This window comes from Lithobates pipiens, unplaced genomic scaffold, assembly GCF_037356315.1.
Source record: "Lithobates pipiens isolate NorthernLeopardFrog02 unplaced genomic scaffold, aLitPip1_a1.2 Scaffold_22, whole genome shotgun sequence".
Lineage (NCBI taxonomy): Eukaryota > Metazoa > Chordata > Amphibia > Anura > Ranidae > Lithobates > Lithobates pipiens.
This window is the reverse complement of record NW_027507784.1, coordinates 297,899,696-297,914,109: the sequence shown is the minus strand read 5'-3', so window position 1 is coordinate 297,914,109 and position 14,414 is coordinate 297,899,696. Positions and strand designations below refer to the sequence as shown.

Sequence of the window (14,414 nt, the reverse complement as noted above, 5' to 3'; positions counted from 1 at the left end):
TTGGCACCCTTGGAGATATATCATAGGCGGAATTCTTGCCTTTCTATAATTAGGCGTAGAGATGATATTGGCCCTGAGTACTATTTAGAGCCAAGTCTTAGCCTTATCGATTTTATTTCAAAGACCGCTTGCTACGAATTCTTTAGTCCGGTGGGCGAGGCAGATTAATCCGCCAGTCAAACCTCCCTTGGGGCTTGAATTTAGTTTTGTCAGTGATACAAAAACAGCCATTTGAACCGATACAGCATATTCCCTTAGTCCTTCTGACAAGGAAGCTGGTATTTTTGGTTGCTAAATCCTCAGCAAGGAGGGTTTCAGAATTGGCTGTTCTTTCATGTAAAGAGCCTTATTTGATTAATCAAGACAGAGTGGTGTTACGCCCTCGTCCAGGCTTTTTGCCAAAAGTGGTTTCAGGTTTTCGCTTTAACCACTTACAGACCGGACCATTTTGCTGGTCAAAGACCAGACCACTTTTTGCGATTCGGCACTGCGTCGCTTTAACTGACAATTGCGCGGTCGTGCGACGTGGCTCCCAAACAAAATTGACGTCCTTTTTTTCCCACAAATAGAGCTTTCTTTTGGTGGTATTTGATCACCCCTGCGGTTTTTATTTTTTGCGCTATAAACAAAAATAGAGCGACAATTTTGAAAAAAACGCATTATTTTTTACTTTTTGTTATAATAAATATCCCCCAAAAATATATAAAAAAACTTTTTTTTCCCTCAGTTTAGGCCGATACGTATTCTTCTACATATTTTTGGTAAAAAAAAAACGCAATAAGCAAAAGTTATACCATTTACTAAATAGGGATAGTTTTATAGCATTTTTATTAATAATTTTGTATTTATTTTTTTTACTAGTAATGGGGGCGATCATCGATTTTTTTTTTTTTTTTTTGTGACTGCGACATTGTGGGGGACCCATCGGACATTTTTGACACATTTTTGGGACCATTGTCATTTATACAGTAATCACTGCTATATAAATGCAGTGATTCCTGTGTAAATGACACTGGCAGTGAAGGGGTTAACCAGTGGGTGGCAGTGTAGGGGTTAAGTGTTCCTATTATATTTAGTATTACTAACTGTGGGGGGGTTGGGCTTTCATTTAGTGAACACTGATCTCTGCTCCAATCACATGGAGCAGAGATCAGCGTCACTAGTTGCTAGGCAGAATGGAGAAATGCTGTTTACACGGCATTTCCTCCATTTAGCCGTCCCGTGAGGCGATCGCTGGTATGCCCACGGCGATCGGGTCCCGCGACCAGACTCACGGGGGTCCTGACCAGCGCGAGAGCGCGCCGCCGGCGGAGCGCTCCCGATGGCAGGGCGGCATTAAAGATTGGACGTACCTGTACGCCAATATGCCTGCCCGTGCCATTCTGTCGACGTACATCGGCGTGCGCTGGTCGGGAAACGGTTAACCAAGATATTGTCCTGCCATCATTTTTTTTTTTTTTTTTTTTTTTTTTTTCTTCCCAAAAGCATAATCCAGGGAAGAAAAGTCACTACATAGTTTTTCACTGCTCTCACCACATAAAGACAATTTAAAGACAACTTCTCAGATTTGTAAGACTGATGTCTTATTTATTCTGCCAGAGGGTCCTAACAAAGGACAGGCAGCGTCCAAATCCACTGTCGCTGAGTGGATTTGACAAGTACTAATTCAAGCTTATGATTTAAGGGGTAAGATTCCCCCGTTTTCAAGTTAAGGCTCATTCTACCAGGGCGGTTAGTGCTTCGCGGGCAGTGCATCACCAGGCCTCCATGGTTCAGATCTGCAAGGCCGCAGCTTGGTCTTGAGTACATACATTCACAAAATGTTATCAAGTGGAAGTTAGGAGGTATTGGGATATTGCTTTTGGGTGCAGTGTGCTGCAGGCAGCAGTATAGGTCCCTCCCCTCAAGTAGCATTGCTATGGGACATCCCATTAAGTAATTACTTAAGGCTCTGTGTCACATGATGTACAAAAAAAAAAAATAGGATTTTTATAACAGCTTACCTATAAAAATCCTTTTCTTGGAGTGCATCATGGGACACAGGTCCCTCCCCTATATTGCTTGGCTACAAAAACTGAGGTACTCCCCGAAGGAGGAGGGGTTATATAGGGGAGTGAACTTCCTGTATATTCCTTTATAATATTATAATTACTTAAGGCTCTTTGTCCCATGATGTACTCCTATAAAAGGATTTTACAGGTAAGCTGTTATAAAAAAAAAAAAAAAAAATTTTGACTCGCGTTCAGTGGGAACTGTCAGTGGCAGGTCACATCGATCATTTTGATTGACCTTGATCTGAAGGGGATGTTAAATACAGATCATTTTGGGATTAATGACTATTAGTTTAAACAAGTTGCTAGCAGTTTTAAAGGAAACCTGTAATGAGGGAATAATGGAAGCTACCATCGCTGACTATCTCTTATAGAAATACTAGTTGCCTGGCTGTCAGGCTGAGACCTGGGCTTCAATACTTTCTGGGTCAATGACCAAGTATAGAAATAAGGACGGCTGACACTTTGACACTCATGGTAGTGATGCACAAGCTGATAGGGGAAAACCACAGTGGCTGGCAATAAGAAGTGCTAGATAGCAGAAGTACAGGGCCTTTTTCCTACACAGGCTGCTTTTAAAGGTAAGTAAATCATCTCTTCAGGGAAACCCATCCTTCCTCAATCTAAAAATTAATGGTGAAGGATCTGGGGGTTTTGGTAGACCATAAGCTCAATAATGGCATGCAATGCCAAGCTGTGGTTTCCAAAGTGAGCAAAGTCCTTTCTTGTATTAAGAGAGTTATGGACTCCAGAGAGCGAGATATCATTTTGCCCCTGTACAAATCATTAGTAAGACCTCATCTGGAATATGCAGTTCAGTTTTGGGCACCAGTTCTCAAAAAAAGGATATCGGGGAACTGGAGAAAGTGCAGTGGAGGAGTTCAGCTGTGAGGAAAGATTAGAGGAACTGAATTCATTCATTCTTGAGGAGATTAAGGGGGGATATATTCACCATGTATAAATATATAAGGGGTCCATATAGTGAACTTGGTGGTGTTCACTTTACAGTCAACACTGAGGACAAGGGGGCACTGTTTACATCTAGAGGAAAAGAGATTTAGTCTCCAAATACAGAAAGGTTTCTTCAAAGTAAGAGTTGTTAAAATATGGAATAGACTCCTTCCAGAGATGGTTCTGGCCAGCTCAGTAGATTGCATTAACCACTTGCCGACCGCCGCACGCCGATGTACGTCGGCAGAATGGCACGGGCAGGCATAAGCACGTACATGTACGTGATTTGCCTCCCGCGGGTCGGGGGCCCGATCGGGCCCCCGCCCGGTGCCTGCGGCGGTCGGTTTTCGTTCGGGAGCGATCCCGGACGAGGGGACGGCCATTCATTCATGGCCACCCCCTCGCGATCGCTCCCGACGAATGGAAATCCCCGGTGACATCACTTCCTCTCCTGTAATGTAAACACAGGAGAGGAAGTGATGTATTCTCTCCTCCGTGTCGGTATTTTTCGTTCCGACACGGAGGAGAGCGGATCAGTGAGTTGCACCAACACATCCCACACACAGTAGAACATGCCAGGCACACTCACACCCCCCCTTTACCCCCCGATCACCCCCCCAATTACCCCTGCCCCCCCAGTCACAGTGACACCAATGTCATTTTTTTTTTTTTTTTTTTTTTTTTTTGCATTGGTGTCATTTGTGACTGTAATAACTGTTAGGGCAGTTAGGGTTAGCCCCCTTTAGTTCTAATGTACCCCCCTAACCCCCCCAATAAAGGTTTAACCCCGTGATCACCCCCCGTCGCCAGTGTCACTAAGGCTGGGTTCACATTGCAGCGGTTTATGAGAACGAATGTGATTCGCACCGCACTGCAGTGCAAATCACATCCGATCTCTGTGCGATTCGAGTTCAGCCATTCGCCGCACCCGCCGCACCCGCCACACCCGCCGCACCCGCCGCAAATTCGCACGGGACCCTTTTTTTGGCCCGCAGCAGAATCGGATCGCATGGGTGTTCACACCATGCGATCCGAGTTTGCAGATCGCACTGCGATATGCGAACTGATCTGGGGGTGTCAGTAACATTTCACTGACACTCCCAGCAGTTCGCATAGGGCAGTGTGAACTGCCGCCGGGAGGCATGCGATGCGGGAACCCGCCGCGGATTCGCGGCGTTTCCGCATCGCTCCAGTGTGAACCCAGCCTAATAAGCGATCATTTTTCTGATCGCCGTATTAGTGTCACAGGTGACGCTAGTTAGGCAGGTAGGTATTTAGGTTCGCCGCAGCTTTTTATAGCGCTAGGGACCCCCATATACTACCGCATAAAGCCCCCTGATTGCCCCCTAGTTAACCCTTTCACCAGTGATCACCATATAACTGTTACAGGTGACGCTGGTTGGTTAGTTATTTTTTTATAGTTTCAGGGCACCCGCCATTTATTACCTAATAAAGGTTTAACCCCCTGATCACCCGGCAGGTGTCATTTGTGACTAATAACTGTTAGGGCAGTTAGGGTTAGCCCCCTTTAGTTCTAAGGTACCCCCCTAACCCCCCCAATAAAGGTTTAACCCCGTGATCACCCCCCGTCGCCAGTGTCACTAAGGCTGGGTTCACATTGCAGCGGTTTATGAGAACGGATGTGATTCGCACCGCACTGCAGTGCAAATCACATCCGATCTCTGTGCGATTCGAGTTCAGCTATACAGATAGTATGGCTGAATTCGTGTCGCACCCGCCGCACCCGCCGCAAACTCGCACGGGACCCTTTTTTTGGTCCGCAGCAGAATCGGATCGCATGGGTGTTCACACCATGCGATCCAAGTTTGCAGATCGCACTGCGATATGCGAACTGATCTGGGGGTGTCATTAACATTTCACTGACACTCCCAGCAGTTCGCATAGGGCAGTGTGAACTGCCGCCGGGAGGCATGCGATGCGGGAACCCGCCGCGCATTCGTGGCGTTCCCGCATCGCTCCAGTGTGAACCCAGCCTAATAAGCGATCGTTTTTCTGATCGCTGTATTAGTGTCACAGGTGACGCTAGTTAGGCAGGTAGGTATTTAGGTTCGCCGCAGCTTTTTATAGCGCCAGGGACCCCCATATACTACCGCATAAATCCCCCTGATTGCCCCCTAGTTAACCCTTTCACCAGTGATCACCATATAACTGTTACAGGTGACGCTGGTTGGTTAGTTATTTTTTTATAGTTTCAGGGCACCCGCCATTTATTACCTAGTCTCACTAGTGTACCCCTAAATTTAGGGGTGTCTACTTTCTAAAATGGGGTCATTTGGGGGGGGGGGTTTGTGCCATCTTGGCATTTTATGGCCTTCAAAACTGTAACGCCCTTAGAAAGCCTGAAGGCGGTGCTTGGTTTTTGGGGCCCCGTACGCGGCTAGGCTCCCAAAAAGTCCCACATATGTGGTATCCCCGTACTCAGGAGAAGCAGCAGAATTTATTTTGGGGTGTCATTTCACATATGCCCATGGCATGCGTGAGCAATATATCATTTAGTGACAACTTTGTGAAAAAAAAAAAAAGTTTGTAATTTTCCCGCAACTTGTGGCAAAATATAAAATATTCCATGGACTCAACATGCCTCTCAGCAAATAGCTTGGGGTGTCTACTTTCTAAAATGGGGTCATTTGTGGGGGTTTTGTGCCATCTTGGCATTTTATGGCCTTCAAAACTGTAATAGGTAGTGAGAAGTGAACTCAAAAAATTACGCCCTTAGAAAGCCTGAAGGCGGTGCTTGGTTTTCGGGGCCCCGTACGCGGCTAGGCTCCCAAAAAGTCCCACATATGTGGTATCCCCGTACTCAGGAGAAGCAGCAGAATTTATTTTGGGGTGTCATTTCACATATGCCCATGGCATGCATGAGCAATATATCATTTAGTGACAACTTTGTGAAAAAAAAAAAAAAAAAAAAAAAGTTTGTAATTTTCCCGCAACTTGTGGCAAAATATAAAATATTCCATGGACTCAACATGCCTCTCAGCAAATAGCTTGGGGTGTCTACTTTCTAAAATGGGGTCATTTGTGGGGGTTTTGTGCCATCTTGGCATTTTATGGCCTTCAAAACTGTAATAGGTAGTGAGGCGTGAAATCAAAAATTTACGCCCTTAGAAAGCCTGAAGGCGGTGCTTGGTTTTCGGGGCCCTGTACGCGGCTAGGCTCCCAAAAAGTCCCACATATGTGGTATCCCCGTACTCAGGAGAAGCAGCAGAATTTATTTTGGGGTGTCATTTCACATACGCCCATAGCATGTGTGAGCAATATATCATTTAGTGACAACTTTGTGTAAAAAAAAAAAAAAAAATTTTTTTTTTGTCATTATTCAATCGCTTAAGGCAAAAAAATAAAATATTCAATGGGCTCAACATGCCTCTTATCAATTTCCTTAGGGGGTCTACTTTCCAAAATGGGGTCATTTGGGGGGGTTTTGTACTGCCCTGTCATTTTAGCACCTCAAGAAATGAGATAGGCAGTCGTAAACTAAAAGCTGCGTAAATTCCAGAAAACGTACCTTAGTTTGTAGATGTGACAACTTTTGCGCAAACCAATAAATATACAATTATTGACTTTTTTTTTACCAAAGACATGTGGCTGAATACATTTTGGCCTAAATGTATGACTAAAATTGAGTTTATTGGATTTTTCTAATAACAAAAAGTAGAAAATATCATTTTTTTTCAAAATTTGCGGTCTTTTTACGTTTATATCGCAAAAAATAAAAATCGCAGAGGCAATCAAATACCATCAAAAGAAAGCTCTATTTGTGGGAAGAAAAGGACGCAAATTTTGTTTGGGTACAACATTGCATGACCGCGCAATTACCAGTTAAAGCAGCGCAGTGCCAAAGTGTAAAAAGACCTCTGGTCATTTACCAGCAAAATGGTCCGGTCTGAAAGTGGTTAAGAAAGGCCTGAATTAATTCCTAAATGTACATAATATAACTGGGTACTAACATTTATAGGTAAAGTTGATCCAGTGAAAATCCGATTGCCTCTCTAGGATCAGGAAGAATTTTTTTCCCCTGCTGTAGCAAATTTTATCCTGCTTTTCTGGGGGGGGGGGGGGGGGTGCCTTCCTCTGGAACAACTGTGGGTATAGGCTTGTGTATATGGGATTGTACAAAATTTTTATATATTTTATTTTTTTATGGTTGAATTGGAGCGACTTGTCGTTTTTTTTTTCTTTTTTTTTTTTTTCTTTTTTTTCAACCTGACTAACTTAGTAAATAGGTCAATCTAATGATCATCTGTCCAGTGGGACTGTTGTAAAAACACAATTTGATCAGTGGCTGCAGCGCTGATCACTGTATTCTGATAGTAAAGGGTTCCCCGGTGTCAGAATACAGTAGCACAGCATTTTTCCATCCTCTCCTAGCTTGTGCGGATTGGGTAATCCATTCATATTTTTTTTTTTTTTTTTTTTTTGGTGGCTGATTTAAAAAAAAAAAAAAAAATGGCAACCAGTCTATGCCCAGCCTTACTTTCTCTATCAACTCCTCAACCACAGCTACTACCTATTTGTATTACTTGCCCTTCATTTTACATTGTAAGTTTTCATGAGCAGGGCCCTCCTAACCCTCTTGTCATGTGTTGTAACTGTACTGTCTTTTATATTGTAAAGCTTTGTGCAAACTGTTGGCACTATATACATGCTGTGTAATAATTGTTTTACAGATGGGCTTTTGTAAAAGTTAACCTGTGGTGATGGGGTCACTGTAATATTTGGAGCCAGGAGTTCTGCTACGAGAAGTCCCTAGTTATATTTGTAGTTTGCCATCTTTTAGGCTACTTCTTGGCTGATATAGTTGATTAAGATCTGAATTGATGATGTGTGCTACAGCACATGTTCTTTCCAGTGCCTTAAAGTGATATTTTTTTTATTTTTTTTATTTGGCTAAAATAATAGGTTCTACTTACCTGCTCTGTGCAACAATGCTACCCAGAAAGATCCCTTATCCCCTCTTTGGCAGTCTCCCACCGGTGATCTCTGCTTCCCTCTCCATCAGGTACCTCCTCAGCAAGCTGGTTGCGAAGGAGGCACTGGTGTGTGCTTGTTCCCAAGCTGGGCTGTGTATGTGTCTATACACACACAGAGCCGGTGAAACCTGCCCCCCAATCCCTCCTCATGGGAGTTTGACTGACAGCAACAGGAGCTTATGCCTCCCATTGTTGTGTGTTCTGTGAGACCAGAAAGTGAGAGGAGTGGTGCTGCAGCTGAGACAGCACTAGAATAGTGACGGGAATCAGGTAAGTGTTTACAGATGGAGTGGGGACAGGGGAAAAGCGCTGGGGGAAAAATGCAGAAAATGCATTAGGGTTAAAAAGAAATTAGACTTTAGAGCCACTTTTAATAATGAACCAGAGTTGGTGCAGTTTGTATATAACAGAATTAGCTTTTTTTTTCTTTTCCTCTAGGCACCGCAAGGAACGTTTCAAGATGAGCTGGACTGGTGTATCCAACAGCTAGAAACCGGCCTCCTGCGGCGCAATCCAACCCCACAGCAAGGTGAGAGTGTGAGATAATGCACAGGCAGCATATTGTTCTCTAATTATCATAATTACATAGTTGGTAAGATTGAATAACGTCTTTCTATTCAGTTCAACCTGTGTGGGTGTGTTTGTTCATGTCAAAAAACATTTGCCCTGTGTACTGTGTTCACTAAGATGCCCATCTAAGAGTTTTTTTGAAACTGTCTATTCTTCCAACTGACACCACCAATTGTGGTAGGGAGTTCCATATCCTTACCTCTAACAGTGAAAAACCCTCTTTGCATTTTAAGGTTAAACCACTTCTTCTCCAGTTTTATTGAGTGGCCCCATGTCTTACACTCCCTGAGACTGAATAGTTTTCGCCCTATGCTAGCATCACCATTGAGGTATTTGTATATCGCTATCCTATCTCCTCCCAAGCGTCTCTTCTATAGGGAAAATAAGTGTAATGTTTTTTAGTCTTTCCTCAAAACTGAGGTCCTCCACTCCCCTTATTAGCTTTGTTACCCTTCTCTGGACTCTCTTCAGTTCCAGCACATCCTTTTTGAAGGCTGGTGACCAGAACTCAATGAAATGCTCAAGATGTGGCCAAACCAAAGTGGTAGGATTTTAGTTTCATCTCTTGAGTAAATACCTTTTTTTTTTTTTTTTTTTTTTATACATGTTAATATTCTGCTTGTTTTGCTTGCAGCAGCTTGCCATTGCATGCTATTGCTGATTTTGGGATCTACTAGAACCCCTAGATCTTTTTCTATCCTGGATTTCCCCCAAGGATCTCCCCCTAGTGAGTAACTTGCTTTCATATTCTTAGCCCCCAAGTGCATTGCTATGCATTTTTGAACGTTAAACCTAATTTGCCATGTAGTTTCCCACCCATTTATTTTATTGAGGTCTTGTAAAGATTCGATATCCTGCAGTGAAGTTGTCCTACTTAGTTTTGTATCATCAGCAAACACTGAGATTGAGCCATTTATACCAACCTCTGTGTCATTTATGAATTAATAAAACAGAATTGGTTCCAGGACCGAGCCTTGGGGTACCCCATTTACCAGTCCAGACCATTCTGAGCATACGCTATTTATTACTACCCTTTGGACGCTCCCCTGTAACCAGTATTCTGTCCAGGTACAAACCTTGTGGTCTATGCCTACAGACCTCAATTCGTACATGAAGGGTTTATGTGGAACTGTATTGAATGCTTTTGCAAAATCCACATATTCCACATCCACAAGCCTACCTTTATCCAGATGACAGCTCACTTCCCCATTAAATGTTAACAGATTGGTTTGGCAAGAATGACCTTTCATAAATCCATGCTGATGACTATTGATACTGTTTTTAGCAGCAAATTCTTGAATATAGTCCCTCGTCATCCCCTCCAAAATTTTACAAACTATCAATGTTAGACTGGCCTGTAGTTTCCAGGAATATATCTCTGACCTTTTTTAAATATGGGTACCATGTTGCTCTTTCACCAATTATCTGGTACCATTCTCGTCATTAAGCTGTCCATAAAAATAAAACAAAAAAAAAAAACTGCCTCGCTATAATCTCAGTCTTGAGCATTCTCGGGTGTAAACCATCTGGTCCTGGTGATTTTATTAGCATTAGGGCTTTCATGTCTTTTTCAAACACCGGCTTCTGTTAGCCACAAGGGTGCATTCTGTGATGCGGTACTAATGATACAGTCTATTATTAAACCTCTCCTTTTCCTGTATAAAAACTGAGGAGAAGAAAGCATTTAGTACTGTTGCCTTCTACTTATCATTTGTAACAAACTTCTCTTCATCCTTTATTGAGACAATATGCTCTGACCTTGCTTTTTTACTGTTAATATATTTAAAACATTTTGGGGGATTTTTTATGTCTCTCTGGCCTATTTGAACTGCCCTGATTGCTCTCTTACATTTCTTATTGTGGTTCTTGTAGTATTGGAATGCTGACAATGACCCCTCTGCCTTATTTTTTGTTTTGCCATTTTTTTTCTTTAATATGCATTTTTAAGGTTTACCCTTAGCTCTTTTATATTTGTTGCTCATTGGAATACACTGGATAATATCTTTCTTTATTTAACCGGTTCCCAACCGGCTCACACAGATATACTGCGGCACAATGGCACTCCTGGGTGTAACCCCGTATGCATACGTCCTTCCCTTTTAGAGCTGCCAGAGGGTGAGCATGCTGCACAGCCGGAGACCCAATACACATGGCCAGCATGCACGATAGCTGCCGGCCACTTTCGATCACGCGAACGAGGGGAGAGGAAACATGTAATTTTGTTACTACTAAGTAGGAACAACGATGTATCTCCTCCCCCAGTCAGTCCTATCCCCATACATTTGGAACACATCTAGGGAACACACATTTAACCCCTTTATTGGCCCCTAGTGTTAACCCCTTCCCTACCAGTGACATTTACACAGCAATCAGTTCATATTTATAGCACTGATCACTGTATAAATGTCAGTGGTCCCAAAAATGCCTCAAGTGTCCAGTCTGTATGTCGCAGTACCGCTAAAAATTGCAGATCACCATTACTAGAAAGCAAAAAAATGTTTTCATAAAAAAGCCATAAATCTTTCCCATAGTTTGTAGACGCTATAATTTTTGCACAAACCGATCAATATACGCTAATTGCATGTGTTTTTTATTTTTTTTTTTTTATTTTTTTTTTTTACCATAAATATGTAGAAGAATATATATTGGCCTAAACTGATGTAGAATTTTTTTTTTATTTTTTTTATTTGGGGAATATTTATTATAGCACAAAGTAAAAAAAATATATTTTTTCAAAATTGACGCTCTTTTTTTGTTTATAGCGCAAAAAAGTAAAACTTCAGAGGTGACCAAATACCACCAAAAGAAAGCTATATTTGTGGGGAAAAAAGGATGCAAATTTAGTTTGGATACAGCATTGCATGACCACGCAATTGTCAGTTAAATCGACACAGTGTCAAATTGTAAAAAGTGCTCTGGTCAGGAAAGGGGTAAAATCTTCCAGGGCTAAAGTGGTTAAGATGTTCCTAAAGTATTTGCATTTTCCCTTGTTCAATGCTTTCAGAATTTGGTCCCATTTAATATCTTGTAATATGGAGCTCAGTTTATAAAAGTTGGCTCTTTTGAAATTTAGTGTTCTTGCGCTACCTTTATCGTATCTGATTTAAGAGGTCAGCCTACCTAAAGTTTAATATTTTTCTGTCCTCAAAGTGTATGTAAATTCAATTTTTTTTTTTTGTTTCTTTAGTCCAAAAAAAATGTTGGTAACATGTCTTCGGTCTCCATTTTACTTATTTAAAAAAAAAAAAAAAAATTGTATTTGTAAAAAAATATTTAATAACCAGAGCACCCAATTCAGCTGTTGGGGCATGCACTGCAATGTAGAGTAATTATCTTAATTGTTAATGTCGTCATTTTCTATATGTATTTTTTTTTTTTTTTTTTTTTTTTTTATCTATCTGTAGCTTTCATTCAAATTAAACCTGGTGTTCCTGCCATAAGGCTTCTTGTGCAGGCATTTGCTGTTATGGGCTAACGATGATCTGTCTTCCATTTGTAATTCTGGGTTGTCACGTACATTCCCAGTGGGGTCTTCAAACCACCATGCAGATGCATACTTGGTTCACTTGGAACCATTGTAAAACAAAAATACTAAAAATATCTTAAAAAAAAAAAAAAGCTGCTTTTTTTTTTTTTTTTTTTTTTTTTTTTTTTTTTTTTTTTTCTTTCCTATAGTTGATTTTTGGGTAGTAGAGATGACTTAGACCTTGGTGTCTGTGTTCCTGCTGGGGAAGTTTTACCATCTCTTTGGGGGAACCTGGGGATCACTTTTATCTGTGACAAACACAAAAAGATTTCCCCGATGGGGCTTTTTAGCAGCGGAATAGCAAAGTCAAATATCTTTGTCATGATTGTATAAAAAGAAATTGATTTATTCAAAAAATGTCCAGTGTCATAATGTAATTCAATACAATACAATGTATCATCTGGTTCAGAGATTATATATTACATATTCCACAATCCAATAAAAACAAACATGTATAGTTACACATTGTTATAATATTATAGAGTAGTAGAGCCCCGACGCGTTTCGACCAACATACGGTCTCTTCAGGGGGACAGGTGGATCTGGAAGAATATACATGAATTCAGAGTTAAAACATGTCAGTGTAGATAACATTGGGTGAACCAATGATGGTATATTTACCGCTCAGAAGTGGAATAGGTATTCCTATCACCCAGGATTCTAAGAGCCATTTAGGGAACCCGAAAGATCTCCGATGCTCGCCCCGTCTACCCAGGGAGGAAGAAAGCACACCCCGAGGAACTTACAAGGAGCCACACTGTTCACGCCCCCGGAGGGACGGAGGGACCTGCGCCTGCAATCAATACCCAATAGTAATCAATTAAGTAATTGTATAAAATTAGTGAACTCATAGCGGTTTCACCAGAGTATCATTATATTATAAATGATTCTAAGCGTATATAAGTACATAAATAGATAAAAGGACTGACAATACAAAACGGGGGTTATTAATTAATAATTTGGCACTGTATTATGTATGTCCCATAAACATAATAATTTGATCAATATTAGAAAAAATTATGTAAAAGATATAAATGTAAAAAAATATATGCAAATAATAATCATGGCAGTGAAAGTGCATGGTGAGGTATGAGTGGCAAAAGTGTATGTGTGTGAGTGAATGAGCACCATCAACGAGTGCTATGATTAGAATGAAACAAAACAAAACAAAAAACAAAACAACAAAACTTGCATGCTGTGAGTAAAAACTAAAAATCAATAAAAAGGCAATGAATGCTAAAAAGCCATTGTAAGAGTGTGTGTGTGGTGATGTGAGGTGCCATCATAATAGCAATAAAATTTACCTTATGCAGAGTGAAAGTTCATAAGAGCTTTAAAAATATTAGAATGTAACGATTGTTTGTTGTTAAAACCAACCTGCTATTACGCAGGAAGGATAGGGACTCGGATGCCAGAGAGTAATAAGTGCAATACCCTCCATCCAGGCAAACATGTATTTCTGGATTGCTGGAAGACGTCCAGTCTTTTATACATAATTGGCAAATAGGGTCATGCTGCGCAGGCGCCTGTACCCCCTCCTCCCCCCGAGAAATATGGCATGAGGGCCGCTGGGTGAGCCGGCCACGTGTGGCTCCCTCGGCGTTCCGGAAGGCTGCAAAGCCCCGACCTCTGTCGTCATCTCCTCCGCAAAACGCGTGACGTCATGGCTCAGCACGCACGCCACACACGCATGCGCACTTCGCCAAAGCCAGTCAGGAGACAAAACCGGGACGCCGCCGGCAAGGATAGGCTCAACCCGGCGGCCGGATTGACTCCCAACCGCCGGTTATAGCACAAAATGGCGGACATGTGGACAAGCCCACAGGCCGCCCTACCTTGCCGGGAAGTCCTCGGGGGGGCCGGACCCCACCCCTAAGAATCCAGGGGCGAACCATCAGAGGTCAATCATGACTCCCAGTGGCCCCAAACCAGATAGCATAAAAACCTAAATCGTAATAATTGGACATCTAACCATTGCATTTGTAAGATGGTAAAAGCATAAAATATCCAATAAGGACTATTTATATTTGACTGTTGCACAAGAGCTGTCTACTGCCATACCACCCTGGTTATCCGCATGAAAAATTCCAATTACAATATATCCACAGAAATCATTTAAGATATTCGGGCATCATCCCATGCAGGGATCCATAGTGGATACATCCTGATACATGGAGAGGGAAAAGACTGGATCTCAATCCAATCCCCCTTTGTATAATTTATTGTAGAAAATTGGAAAATGCGGAGGTCGGGTGGTGGCGGAGAGACACATAGCCCTTGTCTTCTCTCACAAGGTGTCATAATGGGGAACGGGTGTTTAAC

General features: G+C 41.9%; 1 protein-coding gene across 2 annotated transcripts in view; it reads left to right on the top strand.

Moving 5' to 3' along the window:
• Nucleotides 1-14,414, top strand: part of CUNH8orf33 (chromosome unknown C8orf33 homolog) — a 62,286-nt gene that overhangs the window by 17,872 nt on the left and 30,000 nt on the right. For both annotated transcript variants that reach the window (XM_077449213.1, XM_077449212.1), the window contains exon 3: nt 8,435-8,525. In XM_077449213.1, the coding sequence (XP_077305339.1) occupies nt 8,435-8,525 (91 nt within the window). The remainder of the gene's footprint in view (nt 1-8,434; nt 8,526-14,414) is intronic.